Source organism: Megalops cyprinoides, chromosome 4, assembly GCF_013368585.1.
Source record: "Megalops cyprinoides isolate fMegCyp1 chromosome 4, fMegCyp1.pri, whole genome shotgun sequence".
Taxonomy (NCBI): Eukaryota; Metazoa; Chordata; class Actinopteri; order Elopiformes; family Megalopidae; genus Megalops; species Megalops cyprinoides.
The window spans coordinates 30,626,851-30,642,576 of NC_050586.1; the positions used below are offsets into that span (position 1 = coordinate 30,626,851).

The window sequence follows — 15,726 nt, forward strand, 5'->3', positions numbered from 1 at the left end:
GGTGCATTAAACATTTGATCTTCCAAGGATTCTGTATGAGTAAAGAATCGTGACATTCAAGATTTTTAAGTACATGCCAATTATGATGCAATGTTTGACTCAGCAGTGTCATAATGGATTCTTATATATGCATTCATGTCCCAAGTATTGGGGTAAATCCCCTAAAACATTTGGCTTCCCGATTAAGCAGCAAGCAGGTCAGCCTGCTGTTCAACCCAGAATTAAAATTATAACTGTTGTGACCCAAATCCAACTCCTTTATTTAATCCTGCTGTTTAAAGCGTTGTGCAGGTTTACATACTACACCACACAAACTGCACCGATCACGACAATTATGCATTGCGCTGGTTACAGTATAAAGGCAACCTGAATGATTGAATGGTGAGAAACGAAGACCTTTATTAATAAATACAGCTGAAACAACATTTAAAAAAACACCCATTGTGCAGAGGAACAAAAATTTTCTAAAGACATTCACTTTCCTTTCTGTTCTCACCAAGCGGTGTTGTCTGGTACAGTGACAACAGAACCTCTTTGAAAATAACCTTTCAGATATCAAATATCAAAGATGTCTAATTTGACAACACAAATAATTTTTGAAGTTACGATACAAAAAATATGGTTATACTCAAAGAAAGTTCAGTTTTAAGTTAAAGCACAAAGCTCTTGAATGTCAACATATCGCTCTTCTGATGACAATTGGCCCTTCTGAGGTTTGCAAATTAAAAGTCAATTACAATCAACTTTTGTAAATACAGTTATGCTTATGCAGGTAACAGCTGACTTAAGATTCTCTGGAATTCCTGTCCAGTGCTTTTGTTGGAATGGTGTTTGAAATGACTCCATGTTTTTAATAAAGGAGAATTTAAGAAAACAAACAAGTGAGCATCATCACGGGGGTGATAAATGCAGGCTTTACATGTGCTCCTGATAAAATGACTGATTGGCACACCTTGACTAATGCTCTGGGGTATAGTGCATGGATGAGTGAGCAATGCATTCTGGGATTAGACTCTGGGACAGGACTCATTCTCGAAGTACGACATTAAAAAGTGACATCACACATATCGCATGTCTGAGGCGGGCCGCACCTCACGTAAACACACACTTAATTGACGGAGTGGTTGCTGAAAAACGAGGTGGAAACCTGAACTGACACAAAAAACAGATATGTTAAACCCTATGGTTCAGGGGACCCACTGCTGCACAAGACACGGGGTACGCCACGTAGCTGTGGTCCAGTGAATACCCACAATGCCCCATCAATGATTCCAGCTATAACCTGGCCTCTGGTGAGAGGGACTCGACTGGAAGTGTTCGTAATGGTGATGCTTTACATTTGCAGTCTCTGTGTTGAAGTCGCCTGTCCTTCTTGGCCCACGCTGTCCTCCTGAGCTGTGCTCCGCTGCGCTACTGTGCAAACAGGATACTGAAGGCCATGATGATACAGCAGCAAGCCACATACGGGCTCTTCCGCTCCCCTGGGACAGGGGGAAAAAGAGCTTCAAACACAGAACAATAAAACAGCTGCATACTGTCACGCTACACGTCACATGACACGCATGATCTACAATACAGGTAAAGAAACTGTTGCTCTGTGAGGAAAGAAATAACAGGCATAGAATTTGTTTGGATGTACAGAGCACTTATAAATCTGCCTTGTGAACACTGCTTACTTGCAATGTGTTGAACATGTTTGCTTATGCGCTTTCCCTGGGTTTTATTTGGAAATACTTGTTGGCTTTGTTCCTAATAACATTAAATAAACTCCTGGCCTTAATTAGACCTACATGCTTAATGATAATTATAAGGTAAACTCAGAACAGTCACAGGGGCCATTTAAGTAGATTTAGCAGACTGCGGTGAGGTCTACTCAAGCATTCGCTATGCTTGTTTGGCAGTGACTCTCTACAGAGGAACTCGGACACATTTCGTTACATTCACAGAGTCTCCTTCAGCACATTTCTGTGATTCCCAGAGGAGATACTGTTCACAGCTCAGCACCACTCAATCAGACTTCAATCTGCTAACATTCATCCTTCTTGTAAGTAAAAAAAACAAACAAAAAAAAAAAAACAGATTTTTGCATTCAACAAGTTTGTGACTTGAATCATTTCTAAAGAGGATGCAGCTGGTCACTACAGCTGAGACTCTACTGACCCTAATCGCATCAATAAGTTCATGCTCATAATGAGTGTGCATTACGGAAAACATTACTAGATTGTGGCAGCCATTTCACCATGGAATCTCTTTCCTGTAAGCATGCATTTCTAGAGGAAATAGGTAAACCTCAACTGTTCCACATAACAGGTAACAATCAGACTGATAAAAAAAATGTTCACAACTGAAATAAATTAGGCGATGCTCTGTACTGATGTGGAATTGGCACAGCCGAAGGGAAGGCTGGATAAATGTGCGGTTACCAGTAAAATCAAATAACAAACACCTTACCTATTCTTGCACATTTCCAGAAAATCCCCAAAACTCTGGAAAAGAGACAGAAAACAAGATGTTTGATACATATTCAAGGATACGTTACAGACACTGGAAAATTACACTACCTCAAAGCAGAGGCACCAGATAACCTCAGATGCTGATCCCCAAGGCTAAACTGCAAGTCAGTGGTTTTCAGCTGAAGTCAGCGAGGCTAGGGCTCAAACTTCAAGAGCGAAAGACACAGCTGATGCAGTTTTTTCTTTCATCACCATTCCATTTCATCAAGCTTGATGGATTGGGTCAGTCCACCAGTAAATGCACTATTTATCTTCATTCACAGGTTTCACCACCATCATCATCATCATCATCATCATCACCATTACCATCATCACCACCAGTGGGAATGCTGTTGTGTGGAACATATGTGCATCGTTATGAAATGTGCACCTTAACAGCATTTCTTCCCTGCTGTGAAACTGAATGCTTTATAGAGTGTTTTCTGAACTCTTATATGAAAGCAGTGCACTGTTTATTTCTAGACTTGCTTAATGGAATACCAGCCAAACTCTAGCATCAGATTTCAGGGTAAGTCTTCATGTATTCAGACCTAAAGCCTGTTTGATCTGACAGGTTCTTATGCTGTGGCCACTGTGTGCCATGTCACTATGCCCTCCAAAATCTGTGAAGCCCCATGTGCACAATAAACTTTGAATTACGTTCTAAGGTGTCCTAAACCTCCCTCATCTAGGAATTCAGAACTGCTTCTCGTTTAAGCACAACTGCAGATTGCTGCCAACATTAAACTCCCTTCGGCTTTTGAGGACTAAATTCTCCTTCTGAATTATTACCCGGCAGTTTGATATACGGTTAATGGGAAAGTCCACATTTTCCAAAGTGGCTACAAACTCCCTGACCCAAAGATGGTGTGCAAGGTCTGTCACACATTCTGATTGGGACTGATAAAGGCAGCTGGGCCAGAGGCCGGCTCTCTAAAAATAACATGTGGTGGAGAGGAGATGCTGAAGAGGGGCGCTGCAGGCGCCTCCGTCAGGGCTCTGTCCTCAGATAACGAATAAAACTGCTCATCCCTGCTGATGAGAGAGGAGAGCCTGTCTGGGTAGGGGTCGTGCAGCGACTGTGGCTTTCAGGTTTCAGACCATCAGCTGTATGCCATTTGCATTTATTCAACTGACAGACATCATTATACATGGAAAATTACAAAGCAAAGGCCATGTTAACAACAGCACAAACAAATGACAGCAGCCTAGTTTTTAGCAAGGGGGAATATGTCACACAGTACTATGATAACCAGTTGCATCCTGAAAATACAAAGGTATTGCTGGTACAATGATACATCTATCAAAACTTTAACTAAAACTGATGTCAGTATATAATTTGGAGCAATAACACACCTCAAGTGCTACACATGGGACATATCCTATTTAAGTGTATTATTCATTACACATTCACATTCAACCTTGCCAAATCCCTCTTGTCCAGACAGGTTTTGAACCTGCAGCTATCGAAAAAGTCTGGCAGTGTACAGTGGGGCAACAGACTTCTTCATTACCTTTTCTAACAATAGAGCAGCAGTACCAGACACTTGTTCTGGATCCTAGAAATACCGCACTGATTAGCACCAATCAACTGGCTGCATCTGATAGACAAAAGGCCTTGTTTCCCAGACAATCTGGCCCAAGTGCTGGTCCAGAAATCTGGGGAGGAATTCTGGGGAGTTTCCGCACAGACACAGCATGCTGCATCAGCTGCAAACTGGAGCGGACAGCATGGAGATGGTATCTGTACAGGACTGCACACAGAAAGCCAAGTAGATGCATGCCTCTGAGGCTTGGAACTCAAGCAGACCTGACCCAGGAGGACAGAAGGGAAAACCCAGCATCTGAAAGGGGAGCTGCCTTACGGACTGCGTGCCTGGGGTCCCTCTGTTGAAGCGATAAAACAGGTCCCTGACCAATAGGGCCAACAGGTGATGCAAATTACGATCCAAATTACTGACGTTTTTTTCCCCATTAGGCACAATATCAACTGTCAATCAAGATGATGGGAAAAAATGATATACTGCGGTAAAGATGGAATCCCCCCCATGCTGCCTACAAAACTCTTGCCTGTTTAGCAAACAGATTAATGCTATACTGAAGCATCACTGGTATTTCATTATTTATTATCAGGCCAAACTGACCCCAAATAAGTTCCTCATGGAAACAATGAATTTTTTCCAGCCAATGCTGACAATCAACAGATGCCTTCAAACAGCTACAGTTGTGCAATACGCACAATCTTACTGGACACTCCACAGTATGCTCTCACATTGCCCCCTCATTACTTTTATACACATTTGTTACTGATCAAAGATTTTAAGAAAATAAGGGAAATAAAATCTTGTGTAACTGCACAGGGTGGAGGGTCTAAAATGTGTGTGACACTTTTTGAAGTCACATGGTCTACCATGACATGAAGGCAGTCCAAGAGAAGGATGCCCAGTATGGAATACTCTCAGCTATCCAGCTTTATGAGGGAAGGGGCTGGGAAAGCACTGGGGAGCATTGTCTTCTTGCTCAGAAAAACGGCAAACAGTGCATTACTTTAGCATGTTGTTATCACGGGATATGAAAAGAGGAAGGTGTAATGATAAAAAATGCAACTCTGCAGTTGGCACTTACAACTAGCAAATACAGACATGCTTGCTTAGCAATATTTCAGCTGGTATGCCCTCATTATCCACATCCCTTTTTACTATGGTACAGCTGCAGAGACAAAGTGACTCCTATTACATCAAAGCTCAAAAGAAACATAGGTGTTACAAATCACAAATAAACTGTATTTCTCTTTATTCATTTTGGAAAATACGCCCGTCCTAATGCCCACCACCTGAAAAATGAAAACTTCCCATTTTCCTTGCTTCTACTGTGCAACTCCATTGCCTCATTTGCATTAAACAGGCTTTTTCAGGGAAGCTGTTCTCCTGAGAAAAACAATGACCCGACAAGCATGCAGATGCCTAATGTTTTCAGTTATGTACTCCTACTTATTGCCACAATTCACTGTAATCACAATTTAAACAGGAAATGTTATTGCTCATTCAGCAAAGGTTTTTCCCCCAAAGCCAGATCAAATCTTCTGGGGACACAATCAGACCGCTGTCTGTTCTAAGTAGTGGTTTGAGGTATGGCATTTGGGGTTGATGCTTCAAGTTAACGTTATGGGTCATGACTTCTGTGACTCAAACGCAGAGCTAAGCCAGTTCAGGCTATACTATTTCCCAATGTTAACTAACTGTTAAAAGTTTTCTTATTACATGAACACTTATTGTTGAGAATATGACAACACTGATTTCAGAACATTACTAACATGCTCTAATGCACTTGGGCATGTAGCCGCACAGTGGCTTAAATGCCCCTTGTACATCGAGGAAAAAGCCCCTTTTCTGTTTAGTACTCAATGAGTAGGGAATGACCAACAATGTATGCTGGTGGGTGTGTGAAGCCTGCCGCTGTGCTTCCCTGTAAGGGTCAGTGTTGGACACACAGGCTCCTCTGGAAGGTGGTGGTGTCCCCCCGTACCCATACGTACCCAGTCTTGTTCTTGTCGAGCAGACTCGGGGCCAGGGCTCGGATGTAAGCACAGGTGCAGATGAGCAGAAGAATCACAGTCAGTAGGCTCTGGAAGTTGAAAATGGCAGACTGTGGGGAAAAAAGGAGAGAGGAGGAAACACCAGAGTCATGTACAAGAAACCAGACTCATCTTTTGACTAACCTTCCCCATTAAAGACTTCACTGAAAATCTGATCACAATACTTCCAAGGTAAGAACAATTAATGGCAGCATCAGAAAAGAAAGGTTGGCAATAATAAGCACCATATGGGTTAAACACTTACAACAGAGCATTTTAAATGAATGTTCACACATTGACTTTTACCCCCTCCCTCTCCAGCTCTCAAAGCCTCTGACATATCACAGACCAAGCTGGCCGACAACAGTTATTTTTACACACTTTTACCCCTGGTTCACTGTTTCCAGATGTTTTTCCCTTATGTTCCAGCAGGATAATAAGAAGCTGTGAAGGGTCAGAGCAACACTGCAGACCATCCCACACTGGCAACCCCGGGGCAGCATTGTTGACCATCTGGACCCCCAACAGGTGTGTGCAAGAGGTCTATCCACAGCAGATGACGCTACTATCCCCAGTGTCTGACAAAATATGATCTTCTGGCCAGTTCACAGGCAAGGAAACCTTGGTGGTACAGTTACTTGAGTGAACAGTGGAAAAGGAGAAAGGTGACCGTGTATTTCTCTGTATGTCAGACTGACAGCAGACTATATAGACTGTAGCTAATGTCTGTGCTACAGTACCTAGTCTACATGTTTAGAATTCCCAGTTTTATTATTGTTATTAATCAGTTTAATTTGCTGACACCAAGCTAACTACAGTGGATACGTGTCACGTAAGTGAAACGACTTGGTTGGCCAGTGGTTTTCTTGCACTCGCCATCCCTAGCTAGCTATGATAACTTCCTGCCCCAGACTACGTGCTGTGCCTGTTTCCCTGCACTGGTAAAGATAGTTCATCATGCCCAATATGTACAGAGCATGCTAAACAATCAATCCTCAGAGTAAAGAATATGGAACTCAGCGGTCAACACCTAGCTGGTCAGCCGAAATCATCCACTTGGATGCGAGTTGCCTAGCTGACTCAATGTTAGCCTGCCAAATAGTTAGGTAATGCACAAAGGCAGCCATCTAAATACTTGACGTTAATAACCAGGTGCATAGCCTGCGTAGTTAACAGTTACCTAATAGGTGGCATTTTGTGAATATATGTACCACAGCTAACAAGCAAAATCTGATGAAGAAAAAGGCGAACCTAACCACTGCTGTTTATCAGCTAGCCAGATAACGTTAGCTGCTGGGCTGAAACTTGCAACAGGACCAAAAGCAATTTTGCAGATTTGATTTTGCAAGGTAGAGCTAACTAACCACATTACCTATCGATAATATTAGCTCGTATTTATGTTATGATATTCTTCGCAACAAAACAAGAGAAACTGCTTGATATAAAAGTCAATTGCACATTATTTTCCAAATGTCACCAACACATCTTACCATTGTGGACTTCTTCTTACAGCCACATCACACTTCCTGTATGTTCGTGGAAATGACGTCAACTCCTCTCTGATTGGTTCATTTGGAATCCGCGCCAATTGATGACGACAAATGAATAGCTGGTACTGTTATGTGACGATTTTTCAACAGTGAATTTCATTGGTTATTTTTACAGGCTCGCCGTGCCAAGCGCAAGAACGCGGAAGTACCAGAAGTTTTAAGGTAGGCTCGTGGTTATGTGGTGTACAGTTTAAAGGAGCAAAATATCCAAAATAACATACGCACAACAGAATTTATATTTATATGCATAACTCGTTGGACATTTTACATATACTACAAAATTAGCGTTTACACTAACAGACCGGGTAGCAAGCAGCTTCGCATTTTCCTAACATCAGATTACATGTGTAGCTAGTTACCGTTTCCATGAACATTGTTTACCCGCAGTGTCAGGCCTTCAGTGTCTGGCTGAAAGAGGCAGGCTACACATACTGTTAAGCAAGGAGATTTTCGTGACATAAAAAATACAATAGGTACCTAGACTTGTAAACAAACACCCTACTGTAGTTTATGTGATGTAAAATTGTGAGTACCGAAGTAACGGGGCCCCGCCTCTTCTTGTTTACACATAGAAACGAACAAGTTAAGACACTGTCCGGCCGATCCGTACGAACCGTCGACGTAGAGCCAGAATTCATATTGCCAGAAGAAACACCATTTACCAAAAAATGGATGATTGTATTTTCTTGCGCATATTACAACTAGTACAACAATAACAATGGTAGTACTGGTAGTAGTAGTAGTGGCAGCAGTTTTATAGACTCACTGATCATTACGTTCGCAGAAAACAGCATCGTGTTCCAAAACGACCATTCTAAAATCGCTAGCTACGGCTTCGTGGTATCAATGGTGTAGCATGGATTGTGTTGTAAAATGTGAATTTCATTGATTCATTTCATTCACATACATAGCCTAATAGATTATTTTGTGTTTTATTGAGTTTCGTCTTATGTGTATAGCCTGTATGTGAACTACATTTTCGAAAGATAACACTGCAGCGGTGTACTGTTGTCATTTAGGCTGGGGGCGCCAGACATGAGACTGTAATGCTTTAGAATCCCTGATTGCCCATGTAATTCGATTGGTGAGTACTGAAGGGAAGAAGGTTGGGAAGTCAGAGCAAGTAAGTCTAAAAGTGTGAAGTGTAAATTATGACATTAAAGGAGTGTCAAGCTGCAATTAAAACAACATTTTTTTCAGAAAATTAATTATTTGTTGCGACATTAATACTCCCTGCATGTGTCAGATTGTTCATCAAAAATTTTCTGATTGTAAGTTCTCTGTGGAAAAAATCCCTGTCCGACTGTGACAACACCCTGCCCCCCATCCAAAATAGCAAACATCTTGATTGCATTTAAACATGTTTTTGAGGTTGTCTGTGCCCCCCATGTTTGACGCATTCTTGAGATATTAGTGATAATTTTTGAAAAATGCTTTGAGTGAAGTGGACCTAGCACAAATAAGTCAGTCATGATTTACATGTAAAATGACACTGGCACTTGGCTGAAAAGGACATGGTTTTGAGTGCTTGGAAAAGAAACGCTGGCTTGCGGCCCCTCCAAATATGTGCAGCAGAATTCTACACACTTGAAATATTTGCGTGCTGAGAATAGAGATGCCATTTGAATCAGTGTGCTATTTCTGTGATGCATACTTGTAAACACTTTTTGTTTGAGTTCAGTAAGCTGTTTATGTAAGGATCTTTATTGAATATAGAACAGCAAAATTTTAGAATATGTAGCCTATTTGATGACTTGCCAAATACAATGGGCATTGTTACCAGTATGTTAAGTGTATTAACAGTAGAGAGATATCGAGTTAATTGTTAATGTATGAGACGGCAGTTGGATGCTTTCTGTCTCCATATTAATAGGCAGAGGGTAAAAGCAACAAGTTTTCTAATGACAAACCAAGCCAAAAATAACAGTCATTAACAACAGCTGAATGGCAGTTCACTCAGCCATCCTCCAGGGATCCACTTCCACGAGGTATTCAACAGGGAAAGAGGCTCTGATACCGATTACAGCTGCTGTGAAAAAATAGGGCTTGCATCAGTTCTGTACGTGTCCCACGTGCATTGTAGGACTGAGTGCCTCTGTTCTTTGGCAATACGAGAAATCCAGGATTACACATTGTTTTTGCACACTGAGAGTCATTGGTGACGGTGTGAAAACTGACAGTTCATACGTTCTTCCACTCTGGGTGTCAGTTTTACTGGTGACCTAAGCCATTGCGGCAGAGACACACAGGCAGCCTGTTGTGTGCGCATAAAGGGAACTCAGAGAGCGCGTGCTGTAACAGCAGGACAGGAAAAGTGGGAAGGAGAGGCAGACATTGTGCCATAAAGAGAGGTGTAAGAGGGAGTGAAATGAGAGAGTTGGAGGGACAGAGGAGGGAGGGTGGTAGAGAGTAGTAGATAATGCTTCTCTGTCCAGATGCAGTCAGCATTACTAAGATTGCCGAGGAAAAACACGAGAGTCTACGGACAGATGTACAGATGCTCAATAGATGAACTTACAGCCAGTTCATTCAGAAAAAAAGCTTAGGAGAAAATTTTTACACTACAGTGTCCTTGATCCATCAGTTTCCATCAACCATTGTTGCCCCCCAGGGCTTCAAAAAGAATAGGGTCAGCAAAGCCTGCCACGAAGACCCACATAAGGGTAGTGCAATCTTTAATACCTTTTATGAGAGTGAGAATCAAGAGACTGTCATAGGTAATGTATTAGGACCATGTACATAGATTTTCAAGGCTACAGACAAACTTTTGGGGTTGTGCATAAGTTTTTTCCAATGTTCTGTCTTCTTTTAGTGCCTCATTTAATTCACAAGAAATGTTGTTCTGATGTAGGGGTGGTTGAAATATGTTTTAAAACACATTTGAAAGCACAGCAAGACAAATTGCTTTTAAGGGAGGTGTTCACAGTGGTCTGCAGTGGTCCAACATTGTGAATACAAAATAATGATCCTTCTTGTTTTCCCTCTCTTTTCATTTCATAGATAATTTTACATGTTTTTTAGTCCTTCAATTGTACTGTATAAAACTTTCTGAAGTAATGTAAACATTACTTTTGCAACAATAGAGATATTTAGCCATCCCTCTACAATGCCACTAATTGCACTGCTACCCATCGAAACAACTCCAGCTGTGCCAATTTTTTTTTAAAAGTATAACAGATGTACTGACTGTATTTTTCTGTCACCCAGTAACAAAGCACTATGTCTGAAAATGCTGTGATCTGTTTTGCTGGAAAGCCATCAGTGAACATAGCTGTTTGATCAGAGGAGAGGAGAAACGAAGTTTTGGAAAACCTGGATGACAAAACTAACAAGATTACAACATAGCCAGAAATGGAGCAACGTCTTTGGCTAACCCTCAAAAATTAGCTTCAAAGTTTGGTCTCAGTGTTGATTTTCTTATAGGCGTGCAATTGGATTAAGTTGTTAGATGTTTGTTCTCAGTGCTGCTCTGGAAGATTGGCCGCAGCAGCAGAGACAGGGTCAACAGGAAATCTATCTCAGACTCCATTCAGCTGCTTTACAGCAAACAATCTGCACTTATTTGCCGTCACGTAATCTAACATTGAAACCTCACTGCTTTGCAAATGAAATGTTTTCTGCTGTCACAACTCTAATGAAGTGATAACACTAATATGGCTTATTGGCTTGGCCTTTTTTGTCTGATGAAAGTAAAGCTCATTGAAATAAAGAAGCATCAACTGTGTTTTGCGCTGACCTGGGAGTAGATATACAGCTGAGTAGTTTGAGAAGCTGTAGGGAGGTGCCCTAGTGTTGCTAATCAGGCCTGTTTTCTTGACGAGGATGGTGATGATGAGGATGTCTGTTTTTCTCTGTAACGTCAGCATCTTGCATCGCTGATTGGTCCAGCAACCTTTTCTTGCTACACACTGCATGTCAGAAGAGCATGACCCAGATTTTCAGTGGGAAGAGTTGGAAAACTCAGTTTTGTCTAATGCCTGGAACCAGTGTGAAAGTGTGAGAGGAACATAACAGAGTTAAATATTTCACCTGCGGCATAAAATTGAATTAAAAAAAAAAGAAAAAAAGAAAAAACTGAACTACTCTGCTAGAATGACCACCCTGATTCAGTTTGCAGGGTCTTTGCTCCCAGAAGGCCACAGGTGCTGTTCGTTATGGGTATTCTAATAATTAACTACACTGATTAATGGCTGAGCGAAAGTGCTGATTGAAATCTAGCTCTGCTTAGCATTGTGCAGTCACTGTTTTTCATTAGCCGAAATCTACATATTGAGTTTTTACTTACTGCTATATTTGTACTTGTACTTGGTTATAAATTTAATGTTTAGTGGCTAACTTGTATGGTTCAGTGGGACAGTGGGAGGTACAGAGGGGTCCATTAATGATCAAGTGCCTCAGCACTGAACAAATAGCCTGGCATTTTGTAGGCCCAGCTTTCTCTGATGTTTCTGCCTGTAGGCAGATCGGAGTTTACAAGGACAAAGCATGTTGGGAATGTGTCTTAATTACACTGTCACTGCTGCCATGCAGCGGAGACTGCATCTATTATTAGGAAACCAGTAATCTCTGAAAACACCTTGAATTAGTGGCTGAGTCTCTGTGTGGTTTGACCCAAGTTCTCACAGATATAAATCTTCCCTGGAGAGTCTGACCTCTTACTGCTGTGCTCTTCTCAGCGCGCGGGAAGTGGAGACTAAAATTGGATACCATAGATCACAAACAGCGGTCCTGTAGCGACGTCCCTTCATTTCGAGGAACATCAGTTTTCCCCTTGACAAAATAATGACACTTATATCGAAGGAATTCCTTTTTATCAGCACCATCTCCACTGGCGTTTGAGAGAAAGGCAGCTTTTATCTTTTATTTATTGCAGCTAGATTGATATCTGATAGACTTTTCCTTTTGACGTGAAAAGCCAAGTGCGGCAAAAGAGTAGAAGCGGTTTCCTTGACTGTATCATTGCATCAATAAAAAGTTTCAACAAACATGTTTAGCTAACAGACAATGATTCTACACATTCTACACAGAGGGCTGAAATGAGGACTTTATCTTGTTGGGAGAGCTGTGTCCATACAGATTTGTCTAGGCTTGTCTGAGACTTTCTCCAGATAAAATAGGAACCAAGAAGAAAGCGCATGTGGACATATTTAGCTTGTGTTGGGATGGATTTAGCCATCGCTAATCAAAGGACCCGAGGTGCTAATCTAGTTACCTGGCTGTCACTCGCCCTGCCACTGACGGCTTATCTCAGCGCCAACCTCACCTTCCAAAATTAGGAGGTGGTGCGACGTGGTCCCTGAGACCTCATCTCTTTGTCTCGTCACGTCTCTGTCCTGGTTTGGCAGGAGATGGAGGTTGCCCCCTCCAAACCCCCCTGAAAGCTGACGGCACCACAGAGGGAAGGGTCCTACAAATCGTGACAGTTGCAGGCGAGTTGATCTGTGTCTGTGTCACTGGTTGAGGTTATCTGATCCTCCTGACCATTTACCTCTATTACAGAAGGCGAACTGCAAAACCAACAGTGAGGTTGTGTTGGCTCTTTTGCGGGCCAGAGGATAAGCCGAGATCTTTCTGCCGCCAGGGTGGATATTTACATTTCTGTCTTGATTTAGTACAAGACTGTAGCTACTGATTATAGGCCGCGGTTCATATTTGTCTGTTCTCCTTGGACCATACATTTTTCTCTGTCTTCCAACTGTTCTTTTAGGCTGACCTGTTGTGTAGCCAGTATGAGTCTCACACACGAAAACCAGGGAGGGGGAGGGGAACAGGGCACAGTGAACAGCAGTAACATTCCTCCAAAATTTTTGGCTCCTGGCAACCACCAAGCTTTTTCTCTGCTCTGAAAACATACAAAGTAACTTATCATTGAATCTATCATATTCTGACTCTGACTTCTGAATCTATCATATTCTGTGCACAACACAACATAAAAACTATTGTGTCCTCTGAAAAAGTAATAAAAAATGACAAGGCCGTAGCTAAATTACTCCATCCTGCTGAGTATAAAGTAATTCAGTAAATAAAAATGCAATTTTCATATTGTCCGAACAGAATAATTTAATGATGCGACCTACTTAAAATTGACGGATGCTCCTCGGATGCTGGAATTGTCCCGGTTGCAGTGGGTCAGCTGACTGGGTAGGGGGGGTCAGCTGGGGGAATTGCGTCCTGCGGTGGAGGGCATGGGGTGTGCGTGTGCGCGTGTGTCAGCGGGGCGGGGATTAGAATGTCGGTGAGGGAGCCAGGTGATTTATTGCACCTGCCTTTGCAGCGCGGTACTAAAGAAAAGGACACTGCAGGATTCCTCCGATCGACTTTGAAGCCGATCCATACGTCTCCGGCAGTGGAATATTTGTTTAATTTGAGGCGATTGTCTGTCATTACTGTGGGGTCACTGTCCCTGTGCGCAGATGTTACAGTAACTAATGAATAGGCGTGCTCTTTTATGGGGTTAAAGTTTAACCCTTGTCAGACCGCGCGGGTCAGGTTTAATTTGCTGATGGGACAGCTGTTGGTCCCGGCAGATCTACAATGTTCATTTTGAGTCACCTTGGTGCGTTTCCTTGTGCCTTTGACAGAGGTGACTTTCAGTTTGGACATGCAGCAGTCTCTACCTACAGCTGGAATGGCTCCTGTTCAGTTTTTTTTCCCCTAATATGTCCAGATGGCTGACTAACAATTTAGCTGTTCACAATGTTTCAATAGACCCACCTCTGTTGGTATTCCTACTCTGTACTTAGCCAAAAATGAGACTGATTCACGTCTCCATTGCATGACATACAAATTGTCACGTAACAGAAGTATACATTCATTTAATCAAACTAAAAGACATATTTTTGCCACGCTGAGTCGCATTCTCAGCACTGTCCTCTGTTATAGTTGTGAATCATTTAATAAACCGTGTGAGACCATCGCTTTTGATATCGGTCTTATTTCTGCACACTCTGGCTGCTCTCCTGGTGGCCAGCGACCTGCACCCATTGCCAGTCCTAGCGGGGTTTCCAGGAGGTTTTCAATAAACCGGAGGCCTGCTGTGTGAAGCCCTTTCATTGCTGTTACCATGCTGGGTGGCCTTGGTCTAAGTACTGATCATGCCTTTGCGTGGGGCCAAATTCACTGTAAAACTAAATATTTGTGCAAATAAAGCATGGCGCTATGAGGGCTGAAACCACTGGAATTAAAATGCCTCTCTTTTTTTTAAGGTATGCCAATTGTTTGAGCTCCCTGAGCTGGGCACCTTTTACACGTCCAAGCAGCTAAAGCCACAGCTTTTTTACAACTTTTATTTGATCACTCTATCTTTTGCTGACGGGTGCATTCCATTTCAAAAGTATCCCCTGCGTCTTGCTGATGAAAATGTTTGCAGTGAAGAAGAAAACCAGATATGGGGAGTCACTGGCACATTAGTTTGCTGAAGCTGAAACGAGTTGGCAAGGATTTGGTTAACCCTTTCATAACCCTTTCATAGTTCATAATTTCATTGTTAAGCCCATGTCATGGTATATAGGTGACCCTGACCCTGGACAGGTCCAGGGCCCTTTGCACTGGAATGTTTCTGTTTCATGTTCCATCAGAGGTTACCCACACAATTGGATCAATTATGCCAAATTGATGCTGACAACCAACCCTAATTTGTAAGTTGCTCTGAAATTCAGAGTGTTACAGTTGTCATTGACGGGTGCAAAAATAATGGTCTGGACATCAATGTAAAGTTGAGTATGACCTGTTCATCAAAAAAACTCTTCTATATTTTGGATACAACTCAGAGATTAAAAAGTATTTATAACAAAGGCGTGATCTGTTGGTAAATGACAACTCACAAACAGAGAGAGAACACACATATGTTCCATGAATGTTTTAACAATATTCCTTAGCTGCATTGATGTGTGTTGCTTGCTGCAGGTGACTGTGTGTAGCTCAGTTCAGCACTCAGGAATGAGTGTGAGCGTTCGTCAGATAAAAGTTCCCTCGGAGCCTCACGCCACCTACTTCCTCAAGGTGGACTGGCTGGAGGACCTGGGGGCAGGTTTCACTGTTGCACTCTGCGATGGGGAGTCCGCCTGGATTGGCGAGGGTAAGCTTCACCGAGAATCACTGAATCTAGTCA

General features: G+C 42.3%; 2 protein-coding genes across 2 annotated transcripts in view; one reads left to right on the forward strand and one right to left on the reverse strand.

The window, feature by feature from the left end:
- Nucleotides 1–387: 387 nt before the first annotated feature.
- On the reverse strand, nucleotides 388–7,576 carry LOC118776598 (protein kish-A). Its single transcript, XM_036527039.1, has 4 exons — nucleotides 7,557–7,576; nucleotides 6,028–6,137; nucleotides 2,452–2,486; nucleotides 388–1,481 (listed from the first exon to the last, which is right to left on the reverse strand). Exons 1-4 carry the CDS (start codon nucleotides 7,557–7,559, stop codon nucleotides 1,411–1,413), a joined length of 219 nt encoding a protein of 72 aa, XP_036382932.1. The 5' UTR covers nucleotides 7,560–7,576; the 3' UTR covers nucleotides 388–1,410.
- Nucleotides 7,577–7,753: 177 nt separating this feature from the next.
- The window catches only part of LOC118777112 (DNA repair protein XRCC4-like), a 74,909-nt gene continuing 66,936 nt past the window's right edge, over nucleotides 7,754–15,726 (forward strand). Inside the window, exons 1-2 of the mRNA XM_036527847.1 lie at nucleotides 7,754–7,778; nucleotides 15,522–15,693. Coding sequence (XP_036383740.1) covers nucleotides 15,555–15,693 — 139 coding nt within the window. The 5' untranslated portion in view covers nucleotides 7,754–7,778; nucleotides 15,522–15,554. The remainder of the gene's footprint in view (nucleotides 7,779–15,521; nucleotides 15,694–15,726) is intronic.

Bases quoted from the DNA above. Each gene is read 5' to 3' on its own strand.
- LOC118776598 (XM_036527039.1), bottom strand. The intron at 2,487-6,027 runs GTACGTATGGGT...TCTCTTTTCCAG, and splicing joins CTCGACAAGAACAAGACTGG to AGTTTTGGGGATTTTCTGGA. The intron at 1,482-2,451 runs GTAAGGTGTTTG...CCCCTGTCCCAG, and splicing joins CTGGAAATGTGCAAGAATAG to GGGAGCGGAAGAGCCCGTAT.